We start from the raw sequence: 13,317 nt of genomic DNA on the forward strand, positions 1-13,317 counted from the left end.
TTGCTTTGTATGTTATAGTGATTTCAAAATAAAACTGGCACATTTTAGTGTCTAATTATTTTTAGTGAGCTTGGAGGGTTTTAATTAAAATTTAAGAGTGCTCTTCAAGCTCTCCAAGCTCCAATTTTATCCCACACTGTATTGTGGCGCTCTTGCCACTGTGAAAAAAAGTACAGTAACTGATAACAGCATCTGTATGTCCCCAACGAAAATGCAAGCATTTTGGCTGGAAACTAAAGTCATGAGCTCTTCAGATCAATTACCAGTGTTGTGAATGTAGAGCAAGTGATTGCATCGGAAACTTCTGATTCCATGATAAAATAAAGGGATGCCTTTACTATTGTCTTAAGCATCACTAGAGCAAGAAGAAATATGTACATAGGGACTGAAGCATTTAATTCTACACCAAATATTTGAAAGATATTTTTGTGTCATGTTTGTGACATTTTTGCCCTCTGACTTCCAATATGACACAGAAGTGAAAGGAATAATAAATGTTTACTCATAGATAAACTGTTTCAAAATATTCCAAAGCATTTCCATTATTCTATCTTCTTCCTTTGCTTTAATTGTGATTTATTTACACTTCTTGACACAGAAGATAAACCTTTATCATTCATTGTTAGAACACCTGAAGTCATATATATATATATATATATATATACACACATACACACACACACACTCCATATGTATAGTAACTGAAAATGATTCCAAAATATCAGTCTACAGATTAGGAGATAATCCCACTTTGAGCATTTATTTCTTATTCCATTAAACTTGTTATGAGCCAGTGCATTAGCACGCCATGGCATATCATATTCTTTACTTAGCCTAAAGTCTCAGTTTCTAAGAAGCAGAACCATGTTTGGTAATCTGTGTATGGCACATTGTAAATAAAATCATTCTTGAAACATATCTTTCTTTTGATAGAAAAAGTTTAAAGTAAGGTTTCTGAAAGATAAATTGTTAAATTTGAAACAATAAACAAGCAAGCAAAAACCCCATCCTCACCCCTCAAACCACAGCCTACCCAAAACTATATACCCGAGTACTAGTCTAGAGGTGTGGAATCTTTATGCCTTTGCTTCAGCTAGAGACTAGTTAGAATCAAATCCCCACCATCTGTAAAACAATAGGCAAAATAACCCGAGGCCCCGTGTTTTACTGAGTAGGTGTTGGTTGCTGTTAGTAAACTCTCTCATGGTAGAAGGGGTGAGCTCTGGCCTCAGGTGACACGCTGCACAAATTTAAAGCACTGTGATCTTTACTGTGTCTATGTCGCAGGGACACTACAGTGTGTGCTGTAGCATTATGGTCCTTTCTCCTCATCTTGAAGAGTCATTTGGTTCTGTAGTTCAGATAGTTTAGTCACAGAACTTAGATATTAAAATTTATCGTCATTGTCTTTTTTAGTGGAAAGTTATTTTCCAATTAATAAAATAAAACATATTTGTTCTGTGACAGAACTGTAAACTATTCAGGGGACATTTGCTTTTTTTAAATCCCATTAGAATCACTGTGACTATTGTATGAAGACACTGTTTTGTTCTTTTTGTGTATGTAAGGACTCATTTATATAGTGTTCCCTTTGTAGACACACAAAGTCTGTTTTCTTTTTTCCTTCACTCTTTTCTACTGAAGCAGGAGCTGGTGTAGCTGGATTTCAGCATTAACAAGAAAGGATGTTTTAGTAGAATGTCAAATGCTCTGGAGCCTGGGAATGCGTAGCTCCTGTGTGAAGCTGATTGAGTTTATGCTGCACCATATATCCTTGTTGTGCATAGAGCTATGTTTGTTTCTCATGGAGCATCGGCATTCTTTCCTTGGGCCTCTGGGGTATTTCAAATCTATTTATAGGAAGTAGAGACAAGCTTTACATTTAGTGTGCATGTGTCCACTTGACATGACTTTGTAGCCATCCTTGATGTATTGGGTTAACTTAACCAAACATTTTGGACTCTTGCATCTGTGCTGGTGGGTATCAGTACAGTGCAATGGTAGAACATACAAGAATGGATGAAAATATAGCAAGCCTAGTAGAGTATAAAATTTAAGTCCTTTTATTGATCTTTCTCATCTGTTATCTAATGTTATAATCATCTTGCTCTGAAATCCCAAACTGATTGGAGAAACCAAAATGTCTGGCAGGAATTCCTTTGAAGATTTGAAGCCTTGTTAATCCTATAAACTCAGTTTTAATACTGGAAAAATATAGGTATCGAACAGACTACATACTTCATTTCTGACTGTGAAATGGAGAGAAGTCAGGGAAGAGGCGGATGGCATTTACTTAATGGAATGTCTATGTAGAAAGGACGTGGGGTTCTGTGACAATATCAGTCCTTTAATGACATTAGGATCTGGATTCCATCAAATTTCTAATTGATTGCTCTTGTCACAAACAAATGCTAATTGTTTTCAGCAAGATTTTCTAATCATGTGGGCTTCTCATCTCTTAAGCAAGGATCCCTGCTTTTCCCAAAGCTTATCTAGGCTCTAAAGCCCTTTAAAGCCATCATGACCTAACTGTCAATCTGAAAAATTCAAGGCCGATTTGGAAGCTAGAGGGGGAAAAAAACAAAAGAGAAAATACTCAAGAGATAGGTGCTGATGTGGGGGAGAAAAAGTATTTGGAACTGGAGAAACCATTTTAAATATAATTTAAAAAGAAAATTATCAGAACTTTGACACTTGGAATGCTAAAGTTTAATGGGAGTTTTCAAACCTGCCTGCATTCCCTGGAAACATGACCTATTTTGCTAAGAGTCGGATCTGGAAAAGTACATGTAGACAGTTGTAAGCAGGAGGCCTGCTTGTAAGTCCATCTGAATCCAGAGAAGAAAACAGTGCATGTAGGAAAAATAGATCATTATTAGGGCATTTCTAATGTTTATATTTCCGTAATCTTATGAGTCTTTATGAAAACAGATGTAATTGCTCCCTGTAGTCTAGAACAGTATTCTAACACACCCTAGAGCAGATGCTATTTAAACAGGTGTTTTCTTTAATGAACACATGTGTCATTTCTATATAAAAGTTTTAGTAGTTTTCACTATAAGGGTACAAAAAGCATCTTGACTTTATTTACTTGTCTATTTTCTAGTTTTGCAGAAGTTGAATTTCTTTTTTAAGGACTACGTGGTTACAGGTTAATTGGCCTCTTCTTCCTTAATGATTTACCGTTGTCCCTTGTACAGCATATAAATTTTGCTTACACTTTTAAAATATAACCTGAGCTAAAAGAAATATCATATAAATTTAAACCTGTAGGGGAGAGCCTTTGTTCTGTCTTATCAGTCTGATAAATGATAAGCATTGATTAAACATCTTTAGATTTATGCAGATAAGCATGGGTTACAAGCAATATCAGCCTGGGGCAATAGTTTCCCTCAGTCGTGGTGTTTTATGATTAGAGGAATGGTAGAATTAAACATACAGCAACAGAAACAGCTTTTGTTTGTTTCCCACCGAGCCAGTTGTCCATTGTCTAGCTCTCTGGGTCTGTAGTATACATCTTTAATACTTACCTTTGTATTTTAATAGATTCCTCCTGCATGGAAAAACTACTTTCAAAAGATTGGAAGGAAAAAATGGAAAGACTAAATACGAGTGACCTTCTTGGAGAAATCAAAGGTAAAATATAAAAAGTATCAAATGTGCAGATATTACTTCACGTACCCCATGCAGCTGCCAGCCTTTGTGCAAGGACCCTAAACTCTGACTTCTAAACTAGGTTATCCATGGAAGAGTAGGGGTGATACCCTCCTGGATGTCTTTGCTCTTAGGTGTACACTATAGACCTTTGCCCTCCCTGACATCAGTGTACAGACTGCCTTGTGAATTTACTTGACAGACATGATAGAGGGAAAGTCTCGTCAGAGAATGCAGCGTCGCTTAGATATACCTGGCTTTTCTCTTAGACTCATAATAGTAGCTCAATTTACAGATTAAAATTATTTGTGTGAATTTCTCTTGCTGGAAAGAAGCTATGTATACAATCCAACAAAAGCAGATGGAATATATCCTACATTGCATTTTATGACTGACTTCTAAGACCTGTTTATCTTGATTCCAATCCAGCCTCTCATTATGCCTGGGTAGTTTTGGCCAAAGCACTGGCGTTTTCTACGTTTTGTCATCCCTGTCTCTGCGGAGGTGATAAGAACACCTACCTATATGCTCCTTGAAAGAGTCGGCACAAGTGAAGGTCTCACCACTGTAGCGCCTGGCACTCAGCAGAGCACTGGGAGCACAGTACGCTGTTGGTCACTGTTGATGTGCCCATAGATTGGGGATTGAGTCATAGCAAAGAGAGTTCTGGAATTGAGCACTTCCTGCACTTTGAGTACACAAATATCTTTGTCTTTTAATTTATTTATTGTTGTGTTTCTGGGAACTGAACTAGACAGGCATGAGACAAGGTGCTAGGAAGTCCTATAGCTTCACCCCTGCCTGTATGTAATCCTTTTGAAATATTAGGAGATGAAGGAGTACCGTGTATTTCAGCATTGCATCACCTGTGCGTGAAGAAGTCTGTGCTTCTGGCCTGCCCCAGCTCTTCTGTGGACTCACGAACAAGTGTCACATCCTTACACTTCCCGGTCATGAGAGGAAGCCAGGCCACCTATTAATGCTGTCAGTCATCTCACAGATTTCCACACTCAGTTTGCAGGAACACTTCAGAGACTCGATCACACGAGTTAGCAAACAAATTTGGGTTGTTTAGCTCTGTTAAGACAAGCATTTGGTAGTAGATATCTCAGGAAAATGGTATTTTTAATTTATCACAGAAAGCTGGTAGATCTCTGTCCCTTTGAACTCCAATGGAGAGAACAGTTGTCCTTTCACAATGAGTAATTAACAACTCATTCCATTAACTAACAGAGTTTCGGAATCAAGTGAAACGGAATATTATTTTGAATTTTACTGCTTCTGCTTTGTACTCATAAAAGCCATTTGCTATTTTGGAAAAAAAAAAAAAGGAATCTCAACATAACTGATGGGTAGCAAGAAAAGTCATTAGTGACATATTCTCCATCCAGCTGCAATAACATGGGCTGTGTGACTTCACACGTCATTTTGTGTTTTCTTCTCTTTCCAGAGTCATTGGTTTTATAACCGTGAGGACAGAAATGGCTTATGCAAAGGCTAGCGTTTGCCAACATGAGTGATGGGGGTCTTGCTTTCTCCTAGGAGCATGGAAGCTAACATTTTATTATCTCTGTGATGAGGAACTCTGGCTTTTATACACTTCAGGGTGTGTTTCCCCATACCGTTCACTCTTATTTATATTTAATTCTGAGTTTAAAAAGCCAAAATATAACAAATGTTTCGGGTGCTCAAAATTTTTAATTCTCAAAAGTGAAACACACAGACCCACGCCTTTCCACTTCGTTTCTCTGGAGGTCCTGTAGGTTATTTGAGCTTCCAATGGTGAGCTATTTTGAATTTTATAGACATAAATGTTCATATTATTACTGAATTTTTCATTTAATGTGTTCTACAATTTTTCTTTTTATAAATTTTAGCATTTTGCACCACAAATATTACATACATCATATATTAACTTAGACATTAAAAATTGTAGCTAAAGCGGTAATTTGAATACTTTAACTGTTGCTGGGAGAACACACTTCTTCTTTTCTTGGTTCTGTGTGTGACTTGGCCAGCTGCAGTTTGTAAATGTTTATTTGTAAAAAACAGAAAAAAGCACACAATAAAACAAAAGCATTCTTTAATTCTGCCTAAATCCTGTGACACAAGCTTTCTGTTTCAGCTTTCATCTATTCCCTAAGTTTTGTAGAAAGTTAGTACATCCCCTGTGAGCTGCTAATTCTCAGTATAGGTTTCATTTGGAGAGACAATCTTTAAAAATCATTTTTGGCAAATACGTGGCACAAAATGAGGCTTCCCTGAGTCAACCAAGCCTTTTGTTCAACACCGAGTTGCTCATTTCCTTCTAAAGGGCTTGTCCAGAGCGTGAGGACTGTCAGAACTTGAGAACTCTGGGGTGTATTTCATAGCATCACACCCTGGTGCACACATGCCTGTCTTTCTTCCCCTTTGCATGCGTGACTGTTGCAGTTGGTTTGTCCGGCTTCTCCCACTCTTGAGATTAGATACAATTTTGCCATATTTTCTTTCAATTAGTTCTGTGTAGAAGCATTTAACTTTTCCTTCCCTCCTGACTATATTTTGATGTGTTATGTCAACTAGAGTTATAGTTGTTTTAAACGGTTATAAAATAACATTATACACTCCGACTGAATGTTCAGACCCCTCTTGACTGGGAATAAGATTTCTCCTTACACTTAATTATACATTTGGTTCCATTTATATAAACTTTTACTAGTACTTCAATAATTGTTGATATAGTATATTTCATATTTATCATAACTTTTATCCAACATATTTTCAATTTTTACTAAAGTTTCTCTTGGATGGTTTTATGTCAGTGTGATAATTAACATTGCAAAATGTCTTAAAATTACCTTTATATAAAACTATTGGGTGAGCAGACATATTTATAAAATTGCCTATTTTTATTGAGCACAATTTATTCAATTCCTTTTTGAAGATTCTTTATATTTGTGTGTGTTGCCTGCAAGTATGTGCATGCAATGCCCACTGTGTCCAGAAGAGGGCATTAAATTCCCCTGGAACTGAAGTTACAGGCAGCTGTGAACCACCATGAAGGTACTGGGAACAGAACCCAGAGGACTACTATAATGCTCTTAACCACGGAGCTACCTCTCAATCTCCCTAATCAATTCTTATGTCCCTCAGGAGAGTTTTGGCTTTAATTCTGCACATTTCCTTTTGTTTTATCCATATTTGAGCTATTTCTGTTCCTGTAGTTAGAGATTATACCAAGTTTTATAGATTAATTTTACTGGCTCACTCCTTAATTTCCCTTTTGGGGGCTCACTAGGCCTAATCATGTTGCAGCTGACTCCCTGTCTCCTCATCACCTTGCATCACCTTGCCTGGATTACTAAGAACAGTACTGAGCAATACAGTCAGTAGCAGGGATTTGGGCATAGTTTTTAATTTATAGTGTTGGTTTTAGTATTTTAAACTTTGTATTAAAATAAACTAATTTCTTTTTGAAATACCATCTCATGTAGCTCAGGCTGGCCTTGAATTAATAATAGCCAAGGATGACCTTGCCTCCCCTGCCTCTAGCTCCCTTGTCCTGAAGGATGTATCTCTCATAAATTGTGTTAATTTGTGACTTTTTTATTTGTAGTATATAGCATATATGTAATGAATATATGATATACATATACACATATTATAAATATATTACTTCCAGAGTTCAAAGTAGAATTGGCCTTTCCTTTCTAGATAATGTAAAATATCAAGTAGATTATATATTTTTTCTTTCTTGAAATTTGAATAATATATTCAGAAAAACACCAGAGCTTCATACTTTTTTAGGTCAGTTTTGTCATAAAGTATTTTGTTTTAAAAAATCATATAGTTTGTGAGATTTTCAAATGTATTAACATGGATTTAGTATACAGCATCTGCTATTTCAGGTCTCCTGCATGTTTTCTGTTATATATCTGAATTTCACTTTTGCAAATTTGTTTTTCCTCTTGTCTTTCACTTTCCCCTGGCAGTAGGTTTTCTACTACTTCCCCTCTCCCTTAAAGGGGCAATGTTAGGGCTTGTGTGTTGGTATCACTTATTTTCAGCACGCCAGTCACATCATCTTGCTTTCAGAATTTTTGTCATTTTATGAATGTTTAATAATTACATGATTTGCTAACTAATCTGTCTTTAAATATTTTCCATAAGTTTTAAAGTCATACAGTGTAGCTGGGTGTGGTGGCACATGCTTTTAATCCCAGCACTCAGGAGGCAGAGGCAGACAGTGAGTTCCAGGACAAACTCCAAAGCTACAGAGAAACAAACAAGTCATACAGTGTAGCAAAGTTATTGAAAGGAGGGAATAGCCACCATCAGTCCTGGTGGGATAATCGAGAAATCATAGAATGGATAAAAGAGTATTGAAAAATGAGCCTTCAATCCAGAGAGCTTAATATTCTATACAACTAAGAAACAGTAATTTCTTTTAAAGATTTCACTTTAAAACTTGTTTCGTGTAATACTATCCAAATGAAGCACCACAAGGCTGCTAAAATCAGGGGATAGTGAATAGTGGTCAAACTACAGCTGAAATCTGAGATACACTGAGTTAGTATGAGTTGCCATTGAGTCTGTGTTGACTAGTGTTTTTTTGTTGTTGTTGTTGTTGTTTCTTTAGTGGTTTATTTTATTATTTTTAGTTAAGTGTATGTATGTGCCTGTGTGGCTATATGCACAGGAATGAAGGTCCCTGAGAAATCTAGAGGGGTCAGATCAAATTGAATTGGAGTTATAGGTGTTTGGGAGCTGTTATGCATGGATGCTGGGAACCACACTTGAGTCCTCTGGAAGAGCAGCAAGTGTTAAAACCACTGAGTCATCTCTCCAGCCACTGCTTTTATTGTTTATATTTAAGGCAGATAACAGTATGTTTCTATTACACATGGATTCTGGTTGGGTGGTTTGCAGTCAAGCCAATTGATAAGAACATTACCTCAAAGAGTTCTGTTTTTCTCAGTATGGTAAGAACGTCTGAAATACTCCCCAAGCACCCTTTAAATATGCCAAGAAGAGACTTCACAGCGTTGTGCACTGCCGCATTTCTGCAGGCCACCTCCTCTCCAGTCACCACAATACTTGGGGATAAGGAGGTAACGCACGAGTTTAAGAGCAGCAGTCTCATGAGAAAAGCCCCAAACATTTATTGTGACGTGAAGGAGGGATCAGCCTCACACATACTATCTGACTTGAAGTTGTGTTGGGTAGGAGAAAAAAATTCTGTTTTGTGCTGTTTTAGGGAGTTGGGATAACAGGGAGCTTGTTCTTAAAACACAAAACAACGTTTGAAGAAGTTATGGCATTTGATATTGATATAGTTGGAGTGTGTGTGTGTTAACTTAGGGTGCCTGAAACATGAGGTTTCCATCCCATGTCAACAGGGAATATGAGATTCTTTATTGCTCACACAATAGAAGTGTAAAAGTACCTAAAATTGTGAGTGCTGACTCACACCTTTAACTCGGGAGGCTGAGGCAGGCACGGCAGTGCAAACCTTTAATCCCAGCACTTGGGAGCAGAGACAGGTAACTCTCTGGGTGTTAAAGACCACCATGGTCTATTTAGTGAAATCCAGGATAGTCAGGATTGCATAATGAGACCGTCTCTTTTAAAAAAAACAGAGTAAGAGTCCAGATATGATTGTTTTCTCCTTTAATACTAGCACTAGGGAGGCAGAGGCAAGTAGATCTAGCCTAGCCTAGACTACACGTTCCCAGGCCAGCCAGGGCTGCACAATGAGACTGCCTCAAAATCAACCAAAGAGAAAATAACAAAAGTTCTAAAATATTTAATGTTTATTATAGTTGACTCTGACAACTGAGTAAAGCAGAACAGAAAACAGGCTATTCAGAGTGATGCAGGAAGTTGTAGAGTGGGGGCTTCAGAAGTCTCTGCCTGATGTGATAGAGTGTCTTTAAGTTCTCTGGGGTCTTACCACTGTCAGAGGGAAAATTGGACCAGGCCCCTGGTCTCCCCGTGGCATGCACTGGCCCTGTGTGTACCTTTGATTTTGACATGAACATGACAACATGGTCTCACTACACAACCCTACTGCCATCCATGCTTAAATGACTGAAAGAAGGGTGGAGACTTGTGACAAGAAGACAGTACAAGACAGAAGTGTGGTCAAGTTTGAGTTGTGCCAAGTTTGGGAAGATTCCAGGATAGCCATGGTTTGACACGTTTCTGAATGCGGTGGTGACCCCGAGCCATGCCTACAACATATGGATCTGCGTCCTATTGCTGTGCAGAGGCTCACTCTATTCAGTTTGTAAGAAAGGTTTTGAGCCAGTCTCCCTGCTTCCCAATCTTCCCCTGGATATGGTGGCTGGCATCTCATGCTTCATGTGAAGGCACTTCTTTGGGAACTGTGCCAGGGAAACGGTTGTTTGCGTTAGCACGGACTGAACTGTGCTGTGTTTGTCAAACACCCAGATAACAAGAGACACCAAAAGATGATGCGTGATGAAGGAAATAAGGAAAAGAATGATTCCTTTCAAGTGTTAATTCTGAGTAAATGTTTCACTACATATATTTAGGTATAAGGTAAAAGCATACAAGGTAGGTATGACTGCCTATAACTTAGAAAGATGAAGTAGTTTTTTTCTGATGGAAAAATGACTGAAAATACATTTTCAGTGGCATTTCTGCAAATGGTTCCAGTGTCTTTCAAAGCTATTACTGAAGTCCAATCATGTATTCATTTCTGTGTCTGAGGGATCTGACCAGCCCGCTCCAGTTCTCAACATTCATGCTGGAGAGCAGAGATGCTGCCCTGTTCTTTTGTCAGGGCTGCTTTCAAAGACTTAAGTTAGAAACTATATGCCGCATGTAATGCGAACTACCACAACTGTGCTTGTAGCAACTACTGAAGTGAAGACATAAAGGTAATCTGGGTATGGGGTCAGGACTGTAATCCTAGAACTCACAAGGTTGAGGCAGGAGGATTGTGGGTTTGAGGTGAGCCTGGACTACACAGTGAGACTGTTCCCAAAACCAGAGACAGCACATAAGTAAAGTACAGCAGGGACCACAAAGGAACTTCATTCTAACAGCCCTGTGAAGTACTCTGAGGGTCTGGATTCATTTCCATTTTGATGTCAACAAGAACCCTCCATGGAAGACAGGTATGCAGAGTTGTGGTTTAATTTCAGGACACAATGGGTCTTAAAGGTCAAACAGGGTGGGGTGTTCTAGAAGTAGCTTAGGCAGGGTCAGAATGGATCTTCCAGTTCCCACAGAATCAGTATTCAGCACCACAGTCGCTGACTGACCTGTCTAGTGCCTCCTGTTTTGTTTAGTCTCTTATGGACCTAAACTACACTAGAGTGCGCGGGTACTTCCTCCCTACCTTGGCCTCTTCTGTTTTGTTTTGTTTCCATAATCCTCTGTTCTAGGAGTAATGCTGCCCACCGTTTTCGCTTGGCTGGGCAGGAACTACTACTGTATACTTTGCATATTTATTTATAAATGAGTTTTCCTGAATTTCTACTCATAAATTTATGGTAATCTCTTCCTCCTCTGGGGAGGCTTCACAAAACAAGAGACGGACCTGGAGAGATGGCTCAGTGGTTAAGAATATTGGTGCTCTTGCAGGGGACCCAGGTTCAGTTCCCAGCACCCAGATGGTGGCTTATAACTATCTGCTCCAAGGCACCTGATGTCTGTGTCAGGCTTCTATAGATACTAGATATGCACATGATGCTCATACATATAAGCTGGCTCTCACATATATTTATAAAAATTACTAAATCCTAGAAACAAAACAAAACAGGAACACTTGAGGGCGAATCTTGTGCTACCTTGCCAATAAACCCACCAAAGGATATTCATTTGGGGATTTTTTTTCTTTAAAAAAAAAACTATTCCAATAATAGCATGTCATTGCTTGTTTAGATTCCATGTATCTGAAACTTCTAAATTGATTTTTTTTTAATGCACTGAGTTGCTTTAGATGCTAACTTGTGAGTCCAGGGATGCCCGTCTTCTTACCTCTAGTCTCATGAGCTGGTGCTGTTGATTGGTCCAGTACCTCTTGTACATGTCCCTGTAGTGTAGGGCTTCAGAGTCACATCAGAAATTAGAGCTGGAGGCTTTTTGTCTGCTACACAATCTGACTTGCATTTCTCCAGATCAGTCCAGAAAGTCACTGCTCTAAACCACATGGTAAATTACCACGGCAGAAACTTAGTATTCTGCTCCAAATAACATGTTTAGCCAATTTCACAAAGTCTTTTGGACGTCTTGTAATCAATAGTGATAATTACAGGAGAACTCCTGGATTCCTTTAGCCAGCAACAAATGCACAGAGCAGCCCCTTCTGAACACATACACATCTGAATCCAGCAGTACCCACGGTTTCTAATCACACCGCTTTGCATGAGTGTAGACATCTCAGAGCTCTCCTTTGTACTCTCTGCTATAAACATCTTTTCCTTCTTTTGAAGTCGGTGTGATATACATGCAAGCAATTAAAACCTCCCCCCTCCACTGGAGGTTGGAGACGCAAGGTCTTCTTAATTAAAATTCTAACAAAAGCTACCCGCAAAAATTCCTACTATATGATTAAGGTCTAAAGTATTATGATACATTAGACTCATTGTTAACTGTTGGGATTAAAAGAAATCGATATGTTGGGGTGAGATCAGCTGAATCTAATTAACGAAATCAATGTTTACATAAAAGAAAATACTAAAGTTTAATAGCAGGTTCTGCTTATAAATATAACACTGGCTAAAATTGTTCTTTATTGTTACTGCATTGACCACATAATCATATTTTAAATTCAATGAATAAGAATCAGAAACTTCTTTCTTGTAGTTAATTATTATAATTAGAACACAAAACTTTAAAATCATATCTGGTTTCAAAAGTTTTAATTATGAAAGATTCTTAAATGTAAAAATAGTCTCCAATTATAAAATATTCCCAGTGATTCCATTTTTAAAAGGCTAATTTTAGCAAGAGCTACATACCAGAGTCAGAAAGGAGGCAAAATTGGGAAGAAGTAAAAAGAACTAAAGGATTCTTGTGCAATTATGATTACATTAATATGCATTAGTCCATCAGGGATATAGCAAAATTAAAAGGGATATGTTTTGATATAACGTGAAAACAACGCACCTTACTTTTTCGTTCCTGGTTGCTGTGATGAAAATAAATATCACAACAGTATGGAGGAGAAAAACTTCACTAATTGCAGCCTAGATTTTTCAGTCAAATGAAGGTCATTAGCAGTTTCCTGGAAGCCTTCAGATTGCTTACTAGGAAATGGTAGCCAGCAGGACATCTGTAGTTCTCCTGGTGGAATTAGTGAAACACACTGGAGTTTTAATGGTGTATATCAGATATAGGCTGACGGGGGTGGGGCGGGGTGGAGTTCTCTACCACAGTAGGTAATATTCTTTAAACAGAAACTTTTTTTTTTTAAATTTCAAAATTAGTATACAAACCCAGAACTTAGCCATTAACACCCATACATTCACCCATACGTTCTGTGACGCGTAGAACTCACTAACAGAACAGGGTCGCTGTACAAGAGGGTCTGCAAGTGCAATGGCACGTCTAGTTAAACTGAACGAAAGTGCTCGCTCTCATCGTCACAGTTTTCCTTGTTCATAAAAGTGAGAAGAACTGAGTGTAATATGTCTTCCAAGACATCAA

General features: G+C 38.1%; 1 protein-coding gene across 5 annotated transcripts in view; it reads left to right on the forward strand.

Moving 5' to 3' along the window:
• Positions 1 to 13,317, forward strand: part of Sox6 (SRY-box transcription factor 6) — a 557,476-nt gene that overhangs the window by 328,551 nt on the left and 215,608 nt on the right. For all 5 annotated transcript variants that reach the window (XM_057777769.1, XM_057777768.1, XM_057777773.1 and 2 more), the window contains one exon: positions 3,547 to 3,636. In XM_057777769.1, the coding sequence (XP_057633752.1) occupies positions 3,547 to 3,636 (90 nt within the window). The remainder of the gene's footprint in view (positions 1 to 3,546; positions 3,637 to 13,317) is intronic.

Source organism: Chionomys nivalis, chromosome 8 (genome assembly GCF_950005125.1).
Source record: "Chionomys nivalis chromosome 8, mChiNiv1.1, whole genome shotgun sequence".
Lineage (NCBI taxonomy): Eukaryota > Metazoa > Chordata > Mammalia > Rodentia > Cricetidae > Chionomys > Chionomys nivalis.